The 24498-nt window shown below is 38.8% G+C and overlaps 1 protein-coding gene and 1 long non-coding RNA gene across 4 annotated transcripts in view; one reads left to right on the top strand and one right to left on the bottom strand.

Moving 5' to 3' along the window:
* LOC121824883 (uncharacterized) overlaps positions 1 to 2506 on the top strand; it is a 42136-nt gene extending 39630 nt beyond the window's left edge. The window contains exon 9 of the long non-coding RNA XR_013050894.1: positions 1866 to 2506. This is a non-coding gene — a long non-coding RNA (uncharacterized LOC121824883). The remainder of the gene's footprint in view (positions 1 to 1865) is intronic.
* LOC121824875 (vomeronasal type-1 receptor 4-like) lies at positions 1324 to 18885 on the bottom strand. 3 transcript variants are annotated; one of them, XM_076570959.1, is made up of 4 exons: positions 18582 to 18885; positions 12477 to 12549; positions 6276 to 6331; positions 1324 to 2333 (listed from the first exon to the last, which is right to left on the bottom strand). In XM_076570959.1, the coding sequence occupies exon 4, from the start codon at positions 2311 to 2313 to the stop codon at positions 1372 to 1374; it is 942 nt and encodes a 313-aa protein (XP_076427074.1). In that variant the 5' UTR covers positions 2314 to 2333; positions 6276 to 6331; positions 12477 to 12549; positions 18582 to 18885; the 3' UTR covers positions 1324 to 1371. The 3 variants fall into 3 exon arrangements, with proteins under 3 accessions (XP_076427074.1, XP_076427068.1, XP_076427070.1); XM_076570953.1 differs by having other exon boundaries at positions 12477 to 12636; positions 18582 to 18880; XM_076570955.1 differs by lacking the exon at positions 12477 to 12549 and having other exon boundaries at positions 1326 to 2333; positions 18582 to 18880.
* Positions 18886 to 24498: the final 5613 nt, after the last annotated feature.

The following is a 24498-nucleotide window of genomic DNA, read 5'->3' as shown; positions in this document are numbered from 1 at the left end:
CTAAGAGGAGTTTCTCCTCCCTTCTCTCCTTGATGTTCTCCTCCCCCACCATCATGTACCTCCTACTGATTGTTATGTTTCATGGACTGTCGTGCTCAGTGTTTGTGGGACCCTGTGAGCTCCTGTCTGATACGAAACTTCACTGCCTTCTAGTTATTTGCTGTTTTGTTCCTTCACTGCTTCTGTCTGTGTACTCAATGAACCCACTTTTCAAAACCAAAAGCTGACAATCATGTTTCACTTCTCATACAAACCTGGGACATATATGAAGTCAACTATAAATTTAGATTAAAAAGGAGTTATGGGTTGATGAGTTAAATTTTCACAGTGACAGTTATGTACTGCTGGAAAGGAATGAGACCAAAAGGTCAATTAAGGAGCCTTATCATTTGATTGAGGCTGAAAGCAAAATTTCATGGAATGTGCTAGTATCCAGGAGAACCAGGAAACACCAATGTTTCATTCCGTCCCCTCTTGCCATGGGCTGGTTGAATTCTCTTCAGAGTAGGTCAGCGTTTTAATTCAGTTAGTTTTGGAAAATAATGGACAGAAACTAGCAACAAATTAAAGGAAAACATTTGAAGTTACTCCACTAGAGAGACTTTATAGCAAAACATTTGGCTTAACTGTTCTCTTTAAATTATATATCCTGATTTTCTGCAGATCAGACTCCAGAACATTTCAACTTTGTTTTGAGGGTGACAGAATTTTACTATATCACCTAAACTGGACACAAATCCCAAATTTACCCACTTGTTCCACTTAAGAACAGGGACAATAAATTTGTATGCAGTTACTAAATTTCAACTCTGAACATTTGCATTTGAATGTTAATGTAAACCCGAGTTTTATAAATGCATTTATATCACATTTGTAAACTTCTCGGCATTTTGAATTATACTTCAGATTTAAGATACACATTGTCAACTGAGTCTACATTCCCTTCAGTGCTCAGCACGTGCATATCTTCATTATCATCCCCAGGCCATTCTGGACTTGCTCAGATGTTTCATTTGTTCTCTATTGCTGACAGCCAATAATACATGATTCTGCAATTTAGGATGCAGATCTAGGTACAGACCTACATTGGTTAACTTTTGAACTGAATGACAAAAGAAAATATTCATTAAAAATCCCATCTTCGTAGAAGCTCCCCTAGATCTCTATAATCCACATTGCCACCCAACTTAATTGTCTCTGTTGCTGTAAATACTCTTCATGCAAACAATGAGTTCTTATCCCTAATACAAACTGTATCAGGAAAAAAACTGTAGATATTCTTAATCTACACTGAAGTGTTGTATTGACAGTGAGTTCACTGAACAGAACTTCGTAGAAGACATGGAAAGAAAAAAGCAGACACCTCAGCTTTTAGTGCTCTCTGACTACACAAGTACAGCGTGTTGTCTGACATGAACAACATGTACAGCAGAGCCTGAAAAATGAGGTGTAGTGGTTGATGAGCAGAAAGGGGCAGAGTGCTGGGAAGCATGCAGTCATGGCCACATGGGCATTGGACAGCCACTTAGTAGTTCCTTCAAAGAGAGACAGATAAGATGTTAGGACAACAGAGGTAACATAGAAGAGCAGGAAGCTGCTCACTAGGGTGAGAATTCTTTGGGTTGCTCTGGTCTCAGGGGATGACCTAGGAGACAGGGATTTGTGGGTGTGTGAGACCTTCTGCTTGTGTTTGAGCAAGGTAAACACCATGTAGCCACTGGCCCACATCATCAGTCCCGAAAAGATGGCATCATTGGATGCCAGTAGGATTGCAATAAATGTACTCATTAGTCTTCCACGACTAATAATAACACAGTATCCAAAATCTTTTATCCCAGTAACATTTCTCCCATGCTTTATGCCAGTTGTGTATACAGGAATGAAGACATATACCAACAGCTGGAGGGCCCAGCACAGACCCAGGGAAGGACCAATGATCCTGGGGGCTCTGACCTTGAGCTGTGCCCACTTAGAATTACTGGGGCTAATGGTGATGGACTGAAACACACTCAGCAGGGATGTGGAGCCAAGGGATACTCCTCTGGCAACTCTATGAAAATACAAGGCAAGTTTACATGAAACATAATCTAGATAGTAAGTCTGACTAAAAGCAGCAATGGTCTGTGGGATTCCTCTGCAGAGAACAATGAAGTTGGCCCAGGTCAGGTGTTTGACAATCAGGTGTGTGGGCTTCACCTTGATTCCAGAGAAGTCAGCAATGATAAAACAATAAATTAAGATTGAGTTGCCCAACAATCCCAGCACAGTCTGGGACAGGAAGAAGATCCCCAAAGCCAGGTCTCTGGTGTCCATTCTGTAAAGGTCCTGGGTCACTGCACAACAAATCAAGAGGACATGTGTTATACAAGTTGGATCATGCTCTTCCTAGCTTGTCTCATGATATACTGAATATACACTATCACTTTACATTTATAATGTTAAAATGTGTCTTTCAAGTAAAAAGTTCGATAGATCTCAATGAATTCCTATTGTTTGAATTGCAGATAATTAATTGCACAATAATTGGCACATTGTGGTATAAGTCAAACTTTATATTGTCATTAATAGATGTTAGTTTTTTTTTCAATGTTTTGCAATTAATAGCTGTTTTAAAATACACAAGTTCACTGGTGAGTGTCTAATAGAGCTGCTTGACAAGGCAATAAATACAATAGAGGGTACCTATAAGTTCACCCTTTGCACTTAGTCCCTGCTCCCTAGAATGGAATGTCTGTATAGAGTGAGTCCTTAATTTCATAACTCCTTATCTTGCAATAGCATCCCAAATCTGACTTTCTTGTCACTTTCCTTCTATTGTTTAGGATAAAAGGTTGCGCAAGTAATATGAAATTTATCAGTATCTATAAGACCTAGAGGAGGTAAATGGAGCAGCCAACATATGTTGCAGGCTTGACTTTATGATTCTTCCTACAGTCCCTAGGACTGCTGATCATGGCCTAGAAGACATTCAAGAGGCAGATGGTGCCAAAGGACAAACTCCTTGCAAATCTTTGAGTGTACAAAAGGAGACTTTATATAGAATCATTTAAGAACTCTTTCAACCCCAACACTACATTTTTGTGGGTCACTCCTGAAGAGAGAATGATTAAGATGTTGGCATCCATTAGCTGCATTAGAATCAAACCTGTGGACTTTATGAGAATTCTTTATATTAAGTGATTAGATAGTAGAAAACAAGGGAAATTTCCAGAACTCTTGTTATACTTGTGAAAAGATAATTACTCTTATTGCCAAACTCCAGAAGTCCATTATATGATTTGGCACAATTTTCTTTAGAATATGATGAATAATGAATAATGAATAATGAATAATGAATAATGACAAAATATTGTATCGTGAGGGAAAGGATGATAGTGTTAGCTAGAATGAAGCCAGAGGAATGGGGGAAGCAGAGGGTTTGTGACAATCAAAACACTAAGTATAAAAATGCCATAAAACCTGTTACTATAAAAATGAGAAAATAAAATAACAAACAAACAAATAAAAAGTCATACAAAGTGAAGGTAGCAAATGCTGAAAACAGAAACTCTACATGCCAGTAACCACTTTTTTTTATTTTCCAACATTCTATTCAGTATTCATTTATTCTGAGAATAAGTACATCATATAATTACAATTTTATATGTGCTACCAAAGGTAAGCTGTTTATAAGCTCCTGTTCCATCACTATTTTTAAAATTAAAATATAATTACATCGTTGTCCCTTTCTTGCCCAAAACATTTCCAAGTACCTACACACACACACTCCCTCTCAAATTATTTGAAATTGGCCTATTTTCTTTAGTTGTTGTAACATACATATGTGTGTGTCTGTCTATATTTATATATGCCTATACACATAAATATGTATATACACATGTAAAGATACAGACATATACACAAACATATATATGTATATATATACATATATATACATATACATATACTCTTCTCAATCTGCATAATGTTACTCATATTACATGATTTTGATGTTCAACAATTCCCACTGGATTTGCAGGTTTTCTCTGGGGAAGACTTTCTCTCCTGCTCTCAGCAATCCTTCATTACCTGTAGTTATTATGCATCAGAGAAGAAAAATCTTTTACAAAAAGAGGAGACTGTTACAAAAAGCTACAACTGATCAAAATTCAAGAACAAGTGGTTTTGTGGTAGCAAGCCTGAACTGACCCAACTAAAGTACAATGTTGTCCTCAAAACTCAGGGTATGTTGTCACAGAAGAAGGAGGAAGACTGTAAGAGTCAGAAGAACAGATATTGGTTGTGAAATTGCATCTCCTAGGAATGTCAGAGAAGCTACAGCCTTTAAGATTCTCCATGGCAGCCTAAACAAGGCCTAAATATGACACCAACAGAACGCTAACAATGAAGGGAGAAATCTCCTGGGCCCCATTAATCCCACTTTGAAGAATAACTAAACAAGGAATTAACTTTTTATATCATCCAGTAACAATCATGGAATCTTTGACATGCAAACCTGCATCACATACCCTGTGACAGGCCATGATTTATCAATTCATATGTGCACAATAAAATTGTACATACTAATTCTAGGCTTGGGAGATTCCCTGTCATCACTGCTTGGTGAATATAGATAGCTATTTCTAGCTAGCATGATAGATGTGCACATTAGCTAACATGTGACAGAGGCCCAGCAGCCACTATGACTCACCATGTATTGATGAGTTCACAGTGTGAACAAAGTGCTGTGCTGGAGGACCACACCATGGCTTACATTCTACAGGAATAAGATGTTGAGCAGCATTTGGCATCAGACCTTCAGCAGGACTATTTGAACCAGAATCATCTGCAGTTGAGTAAGCAACTGCAAGAAGAAGCTCTAAAAACCCAAACTCCGTGCCAGAAGTGCTACAAAGATCTTGAAGTAAGAGATTGAGAAACTGCTCAGGAAATCAAGAGAAGCAGGCAATTGAGGCATTCAGGAGAGAGACAAATGAGGACCTAGTGAGTCTCTTACAAAAAAAGGAGGTTTACCAGAAGAGGAAAAGGAAGAAACAAATTCCAGAATTCTCTAGATTCTGCAGTTACTATTGAGAAGATGGAGGAATGGAACCAAGAGTGATGAAGAAGCTGTCTTTACTCCAGTGACCCACAGGGATCAGGAATGGTATGATGCTAAAATTGACCAGAAATTGGAGGAAAATTTTTGTAAATTTTTTCAAATTCTAATGATGGAAGTAAAGAAAGCTTACAAGAAAACCAAATGAAGAAAAAAGTTGTCTTTGGAGATAGGAAAACATGAACCTGAGTGCAAGCAAAAATAGCTAAGTCAACACATTCAAAATCATAAGACAGAGATGAATACAATGTTTTATGGTTGACAGGCCATCACAAACATCACCAACAACAACAATGGGCACTGAAGATCTGAATCACACTCATTTTACTAATGAGCATAATGCCACTCCTCATTTCTCAAAATGAGACTTCTCTATTACTGTCATGCTTTTTTTAAATAAATAAACAAGTTTATAAAATTTCTGCAAAGATAATTCCAAATCTCAGCACTGAGGAAGACAATATAAATACACAAAATCGTGTGGACTAAAAAGATCTTCAAAATATACAATATTTACTGATATAGGACTTCATTTATAAAAGCCCCACACAAGTAAAATATGCTCTAACCTCTGAAATGTTCAGAAAGCTATCTGATCACTTCAGCAGTGCAACAGAGGTCTAGTTTTGGTTAGCTCATTAAAGGGAACTTTTGATATTCTTACAGTATTGTTTCTGTTCTACCTATTGTGTTGCAAGATGTGCTTCACTTGTAAAATCCACATGAAATGTATGTTGATGTTTTGTTTCTTTGTTGAAAAACTATGTCATATGGAAGAAAGAGAAAGAGAGAGACAGAGAGACAGAGAAAGACAAAGGGGGAAGGAAAGAAGGAAGGAAGGAAAGGAGAGAGGGAGGGAGGTAGGAATTGTTTGGACTTAGGTTGTTGGTTAAATGGCAGCTGGTGTCTGTATACAATCCTCATGGAATCACAGTTTAAGATTTTGATGCCAAAAACATTTTATATTTGCCAACTCTGATGCTGACTAGGATGCGATTTCACTAACACGTTAGAACAATACCACAAACATGTTCTTCAATTGTGATTTTACTGCTCTAACTATTGATCATACCTGTAGGATATAGGACATCATTTAGGATACCCACTGTCCAACAGGCTCACATGAAAAGTCAATCTCCCTGGAGGATTTTAAACTCTGCCTCTCTGTTGTACTTACCCAGAGGCCATGAAGTTTCTCAGGAAGATGATGCCAGTGGACCTACACTGCCACATCTGGGAGGATGGAAAAAATTACAATTATTGACAAGATGATTGATCCTAAGAGTTTTTGTGGCCTTTGAAACTCACTGAATGACAATGACTAAGATGTATCTGTAGGGTGTGCCTGAAATTTGAATATTTGGTTATGTAACTACATCCAGTCTAGTGAGGAAGAAGTAATGATAAAGAAAAAAATAGTGACCAGCATCCACCACTGTGCAAGACCATTCCTGTGCTCAGATCTGTGAGGTCACTCTGTTCAATTTGGAAATAGGCGTTTGTCTTCACAGCCAAAGAATTCTGACCAAGAAGGTACTATGTGTTCCTTTTGGTCACATCCACTAAAATACCATTCTCACTTTTAAATATGAACTTTGTTTTATTTTGATATGAGTTAAATGTATAATGGAAAATATAACTACAATAAATATTTATTTTTATTGTATGCATAGCAAGATGTATCATTCCAGTCCTACAGTCTTTCTTACCAGATCATTTCATGTTCCTGATCAAAAAAGACCCAAAGACCAATACCAATGTCCAGATCAAAGTGATTCGATTTGTCTCTTAACTCAGTGGTGAATAGACCTATTCCACTCAGGAAACTGCACAACAAAAGCTGCCTGTCTTATATCCAGCTCCCTCAATCATGCATGACCATCTTCTTTTGGTTGTAAAAAAGTTTTCATTCGAGGCGACTAAAGAGAAGGCTCAGTGGTAAGGAACACGTGTTGCTGTTGGAGAGGAGGTAGATTGGTTCCCAGTGGCCACATGGTGGTTCATAACTGCCTGTAACTCTAGTTCCAGGAGGTTCTGACACCGGTTCTGTTCTCAGCAGGCATGGCATTCTCATAGTGCACATTTGTCCATGCAGGCAAAACTTTCAGGCACAGAAAACGAATTAAAAAGATAAAGGAATCTTTTTAAAAAATAAGTTTTCCTTTTTGAATAAACATTTCTTTTTATTGGCAAATGCCAAGTGCAAACAAGGCTTTTTAGGTTTTATCAAAATGCAGTGCTCTCTAATTGTGGTCTGTCATGACCGAAAACTGTCCCGTCTTCCAGTTTGAATTTGCAAGCATAAGATGAGCCTGATGTTGCTTACTACACTGAAGATATTCTTTATTTTCACTTCAGGGATAAAGGATATAATGGTAACTATGGAGGAATTACTAACCCCATTACTCTGTAAAATATGCAAGATAAAACACTAATGAGTGCTGAAATACCATAAGAAGAAAGTTATCTAAGTAAAACATTTCATTTAAAATTCAGCATATACTTATTTTTTATATTGATGAATCTCTTACAATATTTATAATACTCTCAGATAGCAGAAAAACATCTTAGATACATAAAAAGGAACCTGAAGAATGTGAAAAGTTCACCATTTTCCAAACTAAAACAAAGAACTAAATGTGGAAATAAATTTGGCCAAGGGGTAGAGCCTTGCCCTTGCATACATAAAACCAGTGTGTTCCTTTAGCAGCAATAGAAAAGAGTTAAGGGAAGGCATGACATCAGTTTGTGCTTATCATTGGTGTATGATTCAAGCAACAGGGATAACTCAAACCCAAGTAAATGAGAGCGGTTTCAAGCCACCCGTTTTACCACTGGTCATTCAATACAGACTCATAAACAGTGTTGCATGAGAATACCGTATACCCCAGAAAAGGATTTACATCAGTATCTCCCAGGGTCATGTGCTTCTTATATTTCTTTTCAAATGTTTACTATGGGCATAAAACTATGGTAAGTTCAACTATAACAGTCATACTGTAAAAATTATCTACACATCATGTAACGTAAAGTGAATTATCACATTGACTTTTTAACACAATACTTCAACACCTTCACAGACAGACTGCATTAACCTGGTGTAAGCCACAGTCACTCTAAGATGGGCATTTATAGTCATAACCAACAGGGACTGGTATAACTTTAAAAACACTTCTGCCTTTCTCACTCACTTCTTGGCTATGGAATTATTCTTGTGCCTTCGGTCTCAGTTTCAGGTATCGGTTTCTACATCAGATTTCCATTACTAAACATGAACAATTACACAGGCCTCTCTTCTTTGCTGGTTCTGTGGCTCAGACTGAAACATGAAGTACTCACCTGGCTTCTTGCCTCAGAAGGAAGATGAGTTCATTGGGCAGATCTAGACTTATTAATAAGTAGTGCTGTGTAAGAGTCAGCTCAGACCTGAGATAGAACTAGTGACTCTGTGACCTCACCTTCCTTCAGAACTGCAATTTTCATTTCATCTGCAGTGACAATGACAGTGTGGCTTTGGGAGACAAAATAATTCATGAAACTTTTTCCAGTTGCTCATTAACAAAGATTGTAGCTGAAGTTTTCTGTGTTCTGGCCTGCTGACAGTCAGGACAAATCTCTCCCACTACCATCCCCCAAGTAAACACACAGAGGCTAATATTAATTAAACTGCTTGGCCATTAACTCAAGTCTATCCACTATTATCTCCTTTCCAATTCCTTTCTTGTTTCACATCAGTATTCTCTCCAAATTTCATGTGCTTCATTAAGAAAAGAAGAAATAAAGGGAGAAAGGAAGGGAAGGAGAAAGGAAGGAAAGCAGAGAATACTTAGTGATGCTTATATGTACCTAAGGCAGGGGCATATATGAAAGCAAGGTTTGCCTCTCTCTCTAAAAGACTGAATCCTTAAAGAAGTCTGAAATTCCCATCAGTTCTTCAGCTAGGAGTTGGACTTCCTGCCACATCCACTCTGCTTGGATTTTGTCTTCAAATATTTTGTAGGTTTTGTGTGTACTGTTCTGGAGAGTGAATTCACATGTGCAAGTGCCCTGTTTAGTCTGGACAAAACCTATTTCCTTGGAATATTCTACCACCTCTTATTCTTATATTCCTTCTGCCTCTTCTTCCATTATGATCTCCTAATCTTGGGAGGAAGAGCTGTCATATAGATGTCCCATTTATAGAAGGACCCCCAGAGACTCTCATTCTCAGCACCTTGAATGATGGTGGGATTCTCTGTTAATCACCATAGAGTGCAAAACAAAGCTTCTCTAATGAGAGTTGAGGGATAGATCTACCCACTCCCAGAATAAAAATATTTGTAACACGAATCTTTAAAGGTCTTACAGTAAAAAAAAAAAAACAGAGCCAGATATTGAGGTGAAAACTGAAAGATCAGAAAAGCAGAACAGCTAGCCATTAGCTTACCTCTATGAAATCCTCAGTCTCAAGAGAGTGAGTTCCTGTTTCTTCATGCCTTATAGACCTTTCTCTGCCCAGACATCACTTCCTGGGATTAAAAGTGTGTGTGTTTCCCAGTACTGGGATTAAAGGTTTGTGTAACCACTGCCTGGCTTTGTTTCCAGTGTGCCTTGAACTCACAGAGATCCAGAAGCATCTCTGCCTCCTAAGTGATAGGATTAAGGGTGTGTGTCACCACTGCCTGACCTCTGTGTCTAACCTGGTGGCTGGCTCTGTCCTCTGATCCCCAGGTAAGCTTTATTGGGGTACACAATATATCACCACAAAAAAGAGCTTAGGGAACATTTTATTACTATGTCATCTTAGCTGATTATTAGTATTATGTTATTCCCCAGGATCTCTATACTTTCTAGACTCATATGTTTGTGCATAATGATGGGTTCAAGCAGGGGTATCACCTTGTGAACTGGGCCTTCAATTCAGTCAAGAATCAGTTTATTACACCCGTGATGCTAATGACAGTATTGCACCAGACTTGTTGTTGGTATTGTTCTCATGGTCATATTTCCATAATTATTTTATTACCTTAGCAGTGTGAAAACCATCTACTATAGATGGAATTTCCACCTTGATTTCTCCTTGTACTGTGACTCAATATATTGTGTCTTTATCAACAGGGTCTATCAATCTAGGGACCACAGACCCCCTACATATTACAGGCTATTGACGTTGTTCTTGGTTGTCCTCAATGTATTTCTAATTTTCAACACCTGACCTGCAACATTTTAGAGTACTTGGAAGAGTTACATAGAGACTCAAATCTGAGGACAATACCTAAAGATGTGGGAGTAAAAGGGAAAACATGATGTCACAATTAGCACTGGTGATCATTAGAACACTTAGTAAAATATAATAAAAAATAATTTTTTAAACAATGGCATGAACCAGTGCCTAAGGTGTGACACCTTGCACAGCCTCCGTGCAATGGGGAAGGACTTGGACCGCCCTCAGCTGAGTATGCCGAGCTCTGCTGACTCCCCATGGGAGACCTTGATTTGGAAAATGTGGGGTTGGGGGGTGACTTGGGAGGGAGGTCTGGGGGGTGGGAGGAGGGAGGAGGTGGAATCTGTGGTTGGTATGTGGAGTGAGTGGAGAATTTCTTAATAAAAAAAATTAAAATGGCATGAAAATATTGAGATAATGAAAAATGTTGATCTTGTAAAACAACCTTTTCTTAAATTCTAAGAAATTTTCTTTACTTTTGAAATTTAAATATAGTTACATCATTTTCCCTTCTTATTCCTACCTCCAACACTTCCCTATAATGCCTTTCAAATTTATGACTTATTTCTTTAAATATAGTCACTTACCGGAATGCACACTCACATACACAATCATAAATATTCTCCTTATGTAAATACAACCTGCTTAGTTTATAGTGTTACTTGTATATATAAAATTTCAGTGCTGATTATTTGGTATTTGATGACCAAGTGGGAGGTTCTTCCCTGGGTGAGACTATTTCTCCCAATCCCAGCATTCCTAAGTTGTCTAAAGTTCTCTGTCTATGGGTAAGGTCTCAGGAGATTCAGCCCTTCCATGTTAGCATGTCTATCAATATCATCATTGTTCAAGTCTTGTTTAGGAAGCCACATTGATGAGACTTTATGAGTTTAGCTTCTCTGACATTTGTAGGAGACGCACTCTCACAGAAAACTTCCTGTTCCTTGCAATCTATTCAACCTCTGTTTCACTATGATACTTGAGCCTTTAGTGTAATTGTGTTTAGATGTATCAAATGGGCTGTACATCACAAGGTCACTTGTTCTCAGCAATTTGGTCTGCTATAGTTCTCTGTAATGGTTGCCATCTGTTCCAAGCCACATTTCCTTAGCAGGGCATGAAACTAGTTAACTTCATTTACTTAACTGTGGTTTAAGAATAAATATTTACAACATCATTAGGTATCCTGCTGGTCTAGCAAAGTGACAGTAACAGGTTCTTCTCTAAGATCCATGACTTTACTAGTTCTGAGTAGTTGGCTCAGTTTTCTAGCACTAGTAATTTTTCCATGCCTAAGGAGAAACATTTCCAAATTATTTTTATGTAGCCATTATATAAATATATAAATATAAATATATGTGTATATACAGACAGATATATACATATGTAATAAAATTTCCCTTCTATCAATGGCTTAGAGAGAGTTAAGTTGCTTTTAGGAAAGTGTATACAAAGAGATAATTATATTATGGGAATGAAGCCAGTCATTAAAAAAACAGAGAATTATACCAAGTGAATATAATCATTCAAAAGAGTTTCCAGCCTGTTATGGTGTCTCACACTTCATTCCAAGTACTAAGGAGGCAAGGCAGGCAGATTTGTGAGTTCTGGATCAGTTTGGTCTATGAAGTGAGTCCCTGGACAGCCAGTACTATGAAATGAAACCTTGTTCCCACCCCAACAAATAAACAAACAAACAAATAAATAAATAAATAAGAAGGGAAGAGTAATAAAGAAAAGAAAAATGAACAAAAATCAAATGTAGTTATGCAAATTCTCTTGTTTATGAATCATAGATCTTATATAATTACACAAATTTATGGACGCAAATACACTGAATAAAAGACATGAGAAAACCTGTCAAGGGGAACAAAGGGGACAAACAGAATGAACAAGAAAATGGAATCTGAAGAGCATGAGGGAAATATGCTCACTGAAATATATTGTTGTATGAAAATCCCTATTGTGTCAATGAACATCCACAGTGAAAATCAATACAAGATAAAATGATGGTTGATCCCTTATCCCAGCAATTGTCCTGTCGTGAGGGCTGTCTTTTCCTTGACTTATTTTCTTGCTGTGACAACTTTTGTCTTTTATCCTCCATCACTTTTCTTTATGTTTAAAATGTCTGCTGCTTAGTCTGGAGATGTGGCTCAGTTGGGAGACTGCTACCTTAGCATACAGGAAGCTCTGCATTTGAATTCTCACACCTCATAAACGGATGTGGTGGCACATTCTTGTAGTCCTAGAGCAGTCAGAAGATAGAGGCAAGATATCCAGGGTCATCCGTTGCTATATATCAAACTTAGGTCAACCTGGACTACATGAGACTCTGTCAAAAAATGATAAAAGAAAGAAGGAAGAAAATGAAACGAAAAATAAAAGTCTATTTTTGAGAGTATATTGCCTATTTTTGAAGCTCTTTTTTAAGTTTGGGTCCAACTATTTCCTCTCACTACAAAGTTGGTCACAAATTTCATATTGAAATCTGAATTTTTCCTGGTTCTTAGTTGTAATATTCCCTATTTTTCATTGCAATTAAAGTAGATATTTGGCTACTACTCTGCAGTTTTTATCCAAGTCCCTTCATCTTTTTCACCATACATAGCAGCCAATGATAGCCTTATGTCTGTCCCAGGCTTTCAGAATCAAAAGGAACAGGTGTAGATCCAGATGTCCTTGATCTCTTAATTTTCCTTGCACATATCCTTCAGCATTGGTTACTGTCTTTTGCAACCAAGGAAATGCCAGACTTTTCCTCATTTCATTTTGAAGTATTAGAAATTGCTGCTAGGATCTTGTGCACACTCAGCAAGAACTCTAGGACTCAGCTTGTATTATTTTTTAAATGATTCAAATCCCTATGTGCAGGGTTGGTAACCAGCCTGAATTGCTATTTGGAGATAGTGGAAAGTTCACAAGTACAGTCTAGTAGTTTAGTACTAGATGGGTCATTTAGGATGTATATTTGAAGAGGACATTAGGAACACGGCCACTCCCTCTCTCTTCTCTTTGTTTCCTATAACGCATGGGGTGCATAGGTTTTCTCTTCCCTCATCATGTACTGTCACACCACAGGCCCGGGAATCAATGAGAGCAAATTCCTGTCCATTGAAAATTGTAATACATTGCCGGGCGGTGGTGGCGCACGCCTTTAATCCCAGCACTCGGGAGGCAGAGGCAGGCGGATCTCTGTGAGTTCGAGGCCAGCCTGGGCTACCAAGTGAGTTCCAGGAAAGGCGCAAAGCTACAAAGAGAAACCCTGTCTCGAAAAAAAAAAACCAAAAAAAAAAAAAAAAAGAAAATTGTAATACATATGTTACACAGTGTAAAACATATTAAATGATATTGTAACATCCCTATTATATGCAATTGTATTTATAGTACTGTACACAATAAATTTCTCTATATATTCAGTGGATGAAGTATATCAAGAACATGACTTATGGAAGACAGAGCTTAGGGGTGAATTAACAAATATCTAGTTCTGCTAACTTGTTTATAATTTCAAGACTAATACATAGAATCCTATCTCATTATTTGATTTTGAAACATGTCACATATTTTCAAATGTTCCAAAGTGGTTCAAACAGGCCAGCATCACAGCAGATGTTCTGTCATCTGGAACTTAGAGTCTCTCTGCCCCTCTTCTGTGATGTTCCCAGAGCCACAGATGCAGGACCTGTGATGTAGATGCATACACTCTAGCTGGGCTCCCCACAATCTGTTGATCTCCACATTTTGTGTCCAATTTGGGTTTTTTGTTATAGTTTTTTTGTGTATGGTGGTCTCATTTCATCTAAAAAGAAGCTTTTTGGTGAGGGATATGAGCTACATTTATGTGTGGTTCTAAGCATAGGACATAGTAAGGCACTATGCTGGCCTAGCAAAGCGGCTGCTGTTATATGACAAAACGTTTCCTGGCTACATGCATCACACATGACTGCTAACCCCAGATAGGGATCCCAGAACAGACCAAAGTATGGATATCACTGTAGTCTACCTTGGTGAATTTTGAGGTTTATTGTGGTTACTTACAAGAATATGCATGAGGGGTTATTTAGAAGAACAGAAATGATTCAAAATCACATTTATCATAGGAGTCCACCTAAGCCTGTGAGACAACTCACAAGAGCTAGAAATCTGGAGTACACTTCACAGCCTTCAGACAACTCAATGGTTTAGAGAGTGTCTGTTCTGAGTGAATCGGCTGGTTTAATCCTCATCTATTCAGTTCTGCTGTTTGTGATTCTTCCAAGCAGCTTGTCTTATCTCAGAGTTCTCCTTTAAAGATGGGCTTGTCTGAGAAAGACTCATAGCTTTTATTGTTTACCTGGAAGAAGGGGATCTTGTGAACCATATTAGTATGAGGGACTCCCTGAAGTTATATTGAGTCATTTAGCTTCCTGCTTGTGATAGTTTGAATAAAAATGGACATCATAGTCTCATAAGTAGTGGTAGTGGGAGGAGGCATGTTCTTGTTGGAAGAAGTGTGTCATTGGGGCTGGGCTTTGGGGTTTCAGATGATCCAGCCAGACCCTGTGTATCTCTCTCATCCTGCTGCCTGTCAATATGGATGGAGAACTCTTGGCTCCTTCTCCAGTACCAAGTCTATTTGCATGCCTCCATGCTTCCCACTATAATGAGAATGTACTGAATCTCTGAGACTGTAAACTAGCCCCAACAAATTTGCTTCCTTTCTTAGTCACTGTGGTCATGGTTATATTTACAGCAAGAAAACTCAAACTAAGGGACTGCTTGAGGAGATTCCCTGCTAGATATATGTTTTCAAGCACAGAGGAAAATTTTATATTCATTTTCACAGTTCATGACCTTAGTAGCCCAGATGTTCTGCAGCACATATCTAATAATGCTTCCAGGAGAGTTTCAGTGAGTGCATACCAAATAATATCTGGTCCTGAGGTCAACACTGCTAATATCAATGACAGAGAGGAAAGGGGGCCTGGTTGTGGCCTCCAGGGACAACAATGCTATGGCAGTTAAAAGAGAAGCTGTGTCAGGATGCATTCAGTAGCCTGGGCTATCCAGTTCATACAGTGTTATTCATCATCATGATCTTCTATGAATGACTCCCAAAGTCCAGATGCTAGAATCCAGAAGGCTGTGGGCTGCAGAACTTTAAGTGGAACTATGTTGCCACCACTGTACTCTCTTTCTTAACAGACTCAAATCCTTACTTGAAGCCCCTCCAGCCACACCAGTGGCCAGGCCCCTCCCCTCAGCCTCCAACTGCCAGGTTCTGTCCATAGAACACTTTAACTACCTTATTAGCTGTACCTTGACCCCACCCTTCTGAGTAAAATGCTGCACTTCTGGACTTGAAATCCCACCAATCTCTACCCTGGAAATCTTCACCCTGAAAAGTCCCATTTCTATGCCACACCCCAAGAAACTATATAAACCCTGACTTCTGCTCAGCTCTCTGTTGTCTCTCACTCAGGCAGAGGAAGCCACCCTCCTGGTGTTTTCCTTCTGAATAAATCTCTGTGTGAGGTTTGTTGTGTGTGTAACTTTGTGGTACTCCTTGGCTCCCAACTACCAAAATACCTTTGCTCCTGAGTTGTAATGCATTCATTTGGTTCTGAAACCTACAAAAGTCTCTCCTAGTGCCTAGGGTGCCTAAGCTGCACTGGACCCCATCCCTCTTCTCCAGTCCACCAGCAACAGGGTCACATCCTGGCTCATCAATCACTCAGCACCCCATCCAATAGCAGCAATTAGGTAAGTGTCTCCTTTGGTCAGTGTAAACATTTCCCTTAGTTTAAGGAGCATGCAGTTGAGTCTCCAGCACCCCTCTGGTATTCTTGGAGGTGGGGGGTACCCCTACTCATGGTCTTTGAGGCAACAGCTAGCCCTCTTTTCCTGACCCATCCCCCACACTTGGAGCTGCTATTCTGCAGTTTCTTTAGGCCAAACCAGGCTATTGTGCCCCTCCCTTTTCTGTTCTTCTATCCCCCTTCAAATCTGCTTGTAATCCCACAGTTCATCTAGGACCCTGTGGCTTTTGAGACCTCATTCCCAACCCTTTCCTGTGAATGAGTCCCTCCTCCTAGAGCTGAGTTTTTCTCTTTGTCATCTGGCCTCTAGGAAAGCCCTGGTACCAGGTGCTGAATCTTACCAATGGATGAGCCACTGACCCCCATTGAGTGTGGTGATGACATACTGAATGGTCCTTGTCTGTTCCTCTGAGTCCTAGGGATGTCCAACTACTACAGACTCCAGTAATATTTTCCTTCTCCTTCACTCATGGAAACGTCATCAATATTTTCTCATTCCCTCTTGGGATGCCTTTTAAGAAAACCTACAGCTTCTCCTACTGACACCCAGTCTGAAGGGCACTAAATTTATGCATTTTGCAATCAAATTTTGTCTCAAAACTTCTTCAATAATCATTCCAAGGAGACACCTAATGGCACTTTATGTCCTAATAATATTTGGAACCTTTACAAATACTGTGAGTGATCATGGAAATGGAACGACATTCCCCATACCCTATCTCTTCTCTGCTCCAAGCCCTGTTTGTTTTTGTCTAGTCTCTCTCCCAATACTGTGTAAATGTCCTGTCTTTTAAGGCACTATTGATGGATCTGTTAGTTTATCACAAATTGGGAGCCAGGAACCAGACCTAACGAGAGGGTAAAACAAAGCAATAGGCTAATGCCAAGGTGCACAGAGCACATATCCTTCACACACTCTCTTTACTTGCTGGTGCATCTCTCTGCTCCCTCCTGAATCATCCTCTGTCTGCAGCTCTGATTCAAAAATTTCTTACCTCCAAGACTTCTCTGTTCTCAGCTTACCAGATTCAGTATTACCAGGGTTGAAGTATGTTTTTTATATGAGTGACAGTACACTGTTGCTTTATGCTGCCTCACTTGAATTAAAATCCAACTCTGGAGTTTGTGTATGGTTCTCACTCCTCTAAACAAGTATGCTTGTTTAAAGGTTTCTTCCAAAATCTCTTTCCCATATCAGGCAGGAGAGCAAAACAAAACAAAAAGGGACAGACTATCCCCAATAGGGACTATTGCTACTCATCTCATACTCTTTTGATTTTTATTTAATCCTAAAACTTTTACTAAGGCATAAATCTTATCTCAAGATTTTTAAAAATGTTGTGTAAATTTTCTGTAACAAAAGGGTTAATTTAAAACTCATAACACCAGGGTTGCTAGTTAAGAATCCACGTGTAGGTAATCTTAAAGCAAACATGTGGCTTGCTGCCACCATACCTGCCCCCCCCACATATACATATTGAGATGGAAGTAACCATGTGGCTGAAAACTCTCTTTGCTAGGATTTCTTAATTTTTTTAAGAATTAAGAATTAATTTTCTTAATTCTTCTAGTTGCACCCTGACTTACAAACTTCTTGTCTAGATTTTTGTGTAGTCTCTTTTGAATCTGTTGTTGAATTAATCTTTCTAACCAGACTTTCAATCAGTTGGTATTACAGGATTACCAGCTCCTAGCTCCAGAGCCAGAGGCCAATGACCCCTGGGTCTACCCTGATGGGGAAGATCAAGTTCTCTCAAAGGCATCGATGCCCTGATTCAGCAGGACATAGTCTAATGACCCTTTTCTTGGGACCTGATTTTATATCAATAATAAACAAAAAAGGGGGAATGTAAGCCCCTCAAGCCACGTGAGTGGCCAGACCCCTCCCCTGAGTACCTCCAACTGCCAGGTTCCACCAACAGAACACTCTTAACTGCCCTAACTACTGTCCCTACTCTAGAGAGTAAAAATCCCAATCTCTGGACATGAATTTCCACCAATCTCCAACCTAGAAAACTTCATGTGAAAAGCTCTAACCTCTCCCCAAGAAACTCTACTTAAGCCCTGCCTTCTGATCAGTTATCTCCTGTTTCTTGTTGAACAGAGGCTACCCTCTTGGTTTTTTTCTGTCTCAATATATCTTTTCTGTGAGGTGCACTGTGTGGTGTGACTTTGTGGTATTCCTTGGCTACTGACTTTCAGAATACATTTCTATCAAGGGTTTAATGCTTATACTCACTAACTTGTGAGGCGTTAGGCACCAAATCTAGTGGAATATGAGTACAACCTATATCTTGTCATTGAGAACACTTACTCTCCTCCTCCTCCTCCTCCTCCTCCTCCTCCTTTTCCTTCTCATTTTTCCTCTTCCTCTTCCTCATTCTTTTCCTTTTCTTATTCTCCTCCCCCACTTCCCCCATCCCTTAAACAACTCCTCCTCTGCTTCCCCTCAAACTGAGTTCTAAAATGATCCACTTACCTTAATATCCTTCTTCAACATGATTCTAGCCAAGATGCTATTCAACAATCATATCTTAGGTAACCACATATTTATCAGTCTCTGTTTCAACAAAAAGCAACTTCACAACCCACATCTTCAAGGTCCTCCATAATCAATTTCACAATACTCCCTTCTCCCAGTATGGTTCCAATGATGTCATAATGGCATCATTCTGAAATTATATCCTACTGTCTCCATGGCACACAGACACCTTAGAATTCTCCCTGACTACATAAGGCTTCATTAGCCACCCAAATCCAGGAGGAATCATAGATATAGTATGATTCACCAGGAAGCTTAAGAGAGACACTGTGGTGGTAATCTAATTGTACTGAAATATGATTTTGAATGTATGTTAATAAATAAAGTTGCCCGGGGGTCAGAGCTATTAGAGCCATAGCAAGAGTGTGGCGGTGGTGGCACACGCCTTTCATCCCATAGATCTCTGTGTGTTCAGGGATACAGCCAGCATTGGAGACATATGCCTTTAAGACCTAGGGGGCTGTACATTCAGACAGTGACGAGGCAGTCACGTGTTTGGGTTTACAACCAATGAGAAGGCAGAACAAAATACTATAAATAGATGAACAGACAGGAAATAGGTCTCTTTTGGGAAGCTGGGACACCGCAGGCGGAAGGGTGAGATTTTAGCTCAGCTCTGACCTCTCGGCCTTCTCTTTTACATTGTTTCTGTGTCTCTTATTTAATAAGACGGTTGGTTACATCAACATCTGGCGCCCAACATGACAAGAATCCATTAAAAACTGCTTGGCTTGGCGGCAGGTCCGCTTTCCCGCAAGGGCAGCAGACCGGGCGGCCGGCGTCGTAGTCCGAGCACCGGCTTCCTATTCTGAGCGGCGGCCCCCTAGTCCTTGGCCTCAGGCCGGACTAACTGAGCTGCTTGCTTAAAGCCTGCTAGCTTAAAGCTGGTGCTACAAACAACTCAGACCTGCCCTGCCGAACAGGGCCCTGCCTGTAAAGCCAACGCACATGGTCGGAGCTTAAGGAAGCCAGACCCAAGCCTTGACTCAGCACAAGAGGGAACACGTGGCTGCATTTAAACTTTAGCCAGCTACGCTTTCTTGTTCTCTCTCTCTCTCTCTCTCTCTCTCTCTCTCTCTCTCTCTCTCTCTCTTCTCTTTGGATTTACACCTGGGAAATTAGGTGGCTGTTTTGAAAATCCCCTCGGATTTCTACTGTTCTACGCAGATTTGGTAAGTCATAACATATCAGATATTTTAAAGGAAACTATCTAAAAGAGAATTGTTTTCTACATTAAAAAAATGGGTTTTATGTGTACATTGGAAGAAAATTGGTTTTTGTTCGAAGTTTTAGGCAGTCTGACAATGGAACAACTATATAATATTAGTATTGGTGGAATTATGCACCTTATCACTATGCTAATCCTCATTTTAATATTTAAAAAGATAGTCAATTTAAGTGCCAGGATAACAGTTTTAGAAGAACTTGTTAAACCTGCAAAAATTCAGACAGAAGAAATTAATAGAGAAGTTGTTTCAAGTCTGGATCATAAGGTTACAGAAAGAAAGCCTGTTTTCACACAGTCACCCTTAATTTATCCTGTAACCGTACAGCAGATGCCTGATCAAATGGCTACACAAAATATTTGGGCTCCAATTGAAATGTTGGATTTAAAAAGGTTTAAGGAGGCAATAGTATCTTATGGCATGCATTCCCCTTATGTAAAGCAAATGTTAAACTCTTGGTCAACATATAATAGGATAGTACCACAGGACTGGCGGGACCTTGCACAAGGTGTTCTGGAACCCAGCCAGAGACTTCAATTTCTGACCTGGTTTAAGGAGGAAGCTAAAAACATAGAAAAACAATGGAGGGATAAAGGAATACAAGTTTGCCAGGATCAGCTTATTGCATAAGGCCAATATGCTTCAGTACAAACACAATGTTTATATGATGTCCAAACCCTAATTTTATGTCGAACGGCAGCCTTGAATGCATGGGACAGAGTTGAGGAACCAGGAAAAAAATCTGAGTTATTTACAAAGGTGATGCAAGGCCCAAAAGAGTCTTTTACAGATTTTTTACAAAGACTGGCTTCAGCAGTAAAGAGAATGGTATCGGATTCAGAAGCTGTTAAGGCAATAATTGAATCTTTGGCTTTTGAAAATGCAAATGCAGCATGCAAAAGAATAATCAAGCCATTAAGGGCAAGATCTGCACCTACAGAAGATTGGATTAGAGAAACAATTAATGTTGAGGCTGATGAGTATGATGATACGTGGGTAGGAGAAGTAATTTCAAAAGGTTTGAGGAGTGTTAGATGTTTTGGATGTGGAAAGCAAGGACATTTGAAAAGGGACTGTAGACAGGTCATTCATAGAAAAAATGTTTCTTCAAGGAACAATGGCAACAGAATGCACCTTCCTTCTGGAGTATGCAGAAGGTGTGGTAAGGGAAAACACTGGACCAACGAATGTAGATCAACAAAGGACAGACAGGGTAATCCTTTGCCTCAGTCTTCGGGAAACTCCCAGAGGGGCCTCATGCAGGCCCCGGTTGCAAATCCAGTTCAAACCTTTCCTGCAGCCATAGAGGAAATGCCTGCTCTGGAGAGCGATTAAATAACCAAATGCCTATTGGAATAAATCATGCTGGTCAGGATGATGAAACAGAAAGAATAGAAAATTCAGGAGAAAACATAAAGAAAACTTTTTGGCAAACTTCTATTAATGAACAAAAACCAAAATTAACGATAAAAATAAATGGTGTTTTGTTGTCTGGTCTGGTAGACACAGGTGCGGACGTTACCATAATTGCACCAGAATTTTGGCATCCAACTTGGCCTCTTCAGGAGGTAAACGTTCAACTGTTAGGAATTGGGACATTATCTCAGGTGAAACAGAGTGCAAGATGGCTCGAATGTATAGGTTTAGAAGGACAGAGAGGAAAATTAAAACCATATGTGGCTAACATAACTATGAACCTGTGGGGTCGAGACTTGTTGCAACAATGGAATACTCAGATTAACATCCCTCCAATCTCAGAAACAAATCATAAACTAGCACATGTTACTGAGAGAAATATTAGAAGATATTGTTCTAATGAGTGGTCACCAGCCATCCATATTATACAAGAACAGGACACAATAACTGATGATCTTCCAAAGACACCAACAGCTCTACCTTTAAAATGGTTAACAGACAACCCTGTATGGGTCCAACAATGGATTTTAACAACAGAGAAACTCCAGGCTTTAGAAGAGCTGGTAGAAGAACAGTTAAATGCTCAGCATATTGAAGAATCAACCAGCCCTTGGAATTCTCCTGTATTTGTTATTAAAAAGAAATCTGGTAAATGGAGAATGGCAACAGACCTTAGAGCAATTAACAAAGTAATTCAGCCAATGGGCTCTTTACAATCTGGGATGCCTTTGCCTACTCTGTTACCAGAAGGATGGCCTCTCATAGTTATTGATTTAAAAGACTGTTTCTTTTCAATACCCTTACAAGAGGAAGACAGAGAAAGATTTGCTTTTACAGTACCTACTTATAATAATTCTAAACCGGTTAAAAGATTTCAATGGAGTGTCCTCCCTCAGGGAATGGTGAATAGCCCAACTCTGTGCCAATACTTTGTACAACAGCCATTGGAAGTGATATGTAAAAAATTTCCTAAATCTATAATTTATCATTATATGGATGATATTTTACTAGCTGACTCAAATGCAGATACTTTAGAAAGAATGTTTGAAGAAGTAAAGAAAATTTTGCCTTGCTAAGGATTACAAATTGCTCCTGAAAAGATACAAAGAGGAGATTCTATTAATTATTTAGGATATAAAATAGAGCTACAAAAAATTAGACCCCAAAAGGTGCAAATTCGGAGAGATAGACTACAGACTCTTAATGACTTTCAAAGATTATTTGGAGATATTTCTCATCTATGACGAAATATTGTTGGGGTAAAAAATGATGAACTGACTAATTTGTTCAAAACCTTAGAAGGTGACAAGGACTTAAATAGTCCAAGAGAAATATCACCTGAAGCTGAGAAACAATTAGCCTTGGTAGAAAAGAAAGTACATGAAGGACACGTGAATCGTATTGATCCAAAGCTGGATTGCATTTTGGTTATTTTACCTTCTAGGCGTTCTCCTACTGGAATATTAATGCAGAGGGAAGATATTATATTGGAATGGATATTTTTACCAAATAAACCAAATAAAAAATTAAAAACTTATGTGGAAAAAATCTCTGACTTGATTTACAAAGGAAAATTGAGACTTCGTCAGTTAGCAGGCATAGACCAAGCAGAAATTGTCATACCATTAACTAAGAAGGACATTGAAAAATTATGGACAGAAAGTGAACCTTGGCAAAGAGTTTGCAGTAATTTTTTGGGAGAAATTAACAGCAAATATCCCAAAAGCAATAGAATTGATCTTATAAAGAGAGCTGATTGGATCTTGCCTCGACTTGTATGGCAAAAACCCATATCTGGAGTTCATACATTTTATACAAATGCCAACAAAGAAGGAAAGGCATGTTGCAAATCAGAAAATTTAAGTAAAGTGGTTCAAAGTCCGTATAATTCAGTTCAAAAATCAGAATTGTATGCTATTCTGTTGGTATTAATGGATTTTTCAGAACCCCTCAACATAGTAACTGACTCTCAGTATGCTGAAAGAGGGTGTTACATATTGAAACTGCAGAATTTATCCCTGATGCTTCAGAATTAACTTCACTATTTATTCAATTACAAGATACAATCAGGAAAAGGAATCATCCTTTATATATAACTCACATTCGATCCCATACTGGTCTGCCAGGCCCTCTAGCACAAGGTAATGATGAGATTGATAAATTATTGATAGGAGATGTGCTGGAGGCCTCAGAATTTCATAAAAAAAAATCACGTCAATAGTAAAGGTTTAAAAAAGGATTTTTTCCATAACCTGGCAACAAGCCAAGGAAATAGTAAAGAAATGTCCTACTTGTTCCTTCTACAATCAAACGCCATTACCAGCGGGATGTAATCCAAAGGGTACTCAGAGAAATGAAATCTGGCAGATGGACGTGTTTCACTTTGCAGAATTTGGAAAACTGAAATATGTACACCACACTATAGATAATGATTCAGGATTTCAATGGGCAACTGCTTTGAGTTCTGAAAAAGCTGATTCTGTAATCACTCATTTGCTAGAAGTTATGGCCATCATGGGTATACCTGCACAAATCAAAACTGACAATGCTCCATCATATGTCTCTGTTAAAATGAAACAGTTTTTTGCTTATTACAATGTAAAGCATATTACAGGCATACCACATAATCCTACAGGTCAAGCAGTTATAGAAAGATCAAACAGAACTCTAAAGGATATGCTAAACAAACAGAAATGGGTAACAAAACCCCCCAGAAATAGACTGCATAATGCTCTTCTAACTTTGAATTTTCTGAATGCCAATGAGAAAGGAACAACAGCTGCAGAGAGACATTGGATTATAGAAAAAACTACAGAATTAAATCAGCCTATATACCTTAAGGATGTGCTGACCTCAGAATGGAAACCAGGGTATGTATTACATTGGGGATGAGGTTTTGCTTTTGCTTCTACAGGAGAAGATAAGCTGTGGGTACCATCAAAATTGATAAAAGTTCGATTTGAACAAGAGAGACCTCTTAATTAGAGGAGGTGATAGTTCATCAACCAGCATGAACATCCAATTTAAACTAACTTGTATCAATAACACATGCCTTTTCATTTAATCAGATAATAATTTGCCAAAAAGGAATATCCCCAAAATTAGTCTTGGGGAAAGGTTTTTGTTTTTGTCTTTTAGGAGAATGATGGTTAAGGAATTTTAAGAACACTGGACAAATGAGACAACTGAAGAAAAGGGATAAATCATCTATC

Source organism: Peromyscus maniculatus, chromosome 1, assembly GCF_049852395.1.
Source record: "Peromyscus maniculatus bairdii isolate BWxNUB_F1_BW_parent chromosome 1, HU_Pman_BW_mat_3.1, whole genome shotgun sequence".
NCBI classification, from domain to species: Eukaryota; Metazoa; Chordata; class Mammalia; order Rodentia; family Cricetidae; genus Peromyscus; species Peromyscus maniculatus.
Note: the sequence above shows the minus strand (reverse complement) of the source record. Positions and strands in the feature narration are given on the sequence as shown.

Coding starts and splice junctions, on each gene's coding strand:
- LOC121824875 (XM_076570959.1), bottom strand. CDS start 2,313: ATGGACACCAGAGACCTGGCTTTGGGGATCTTCTTCCTGTCCCAGACT.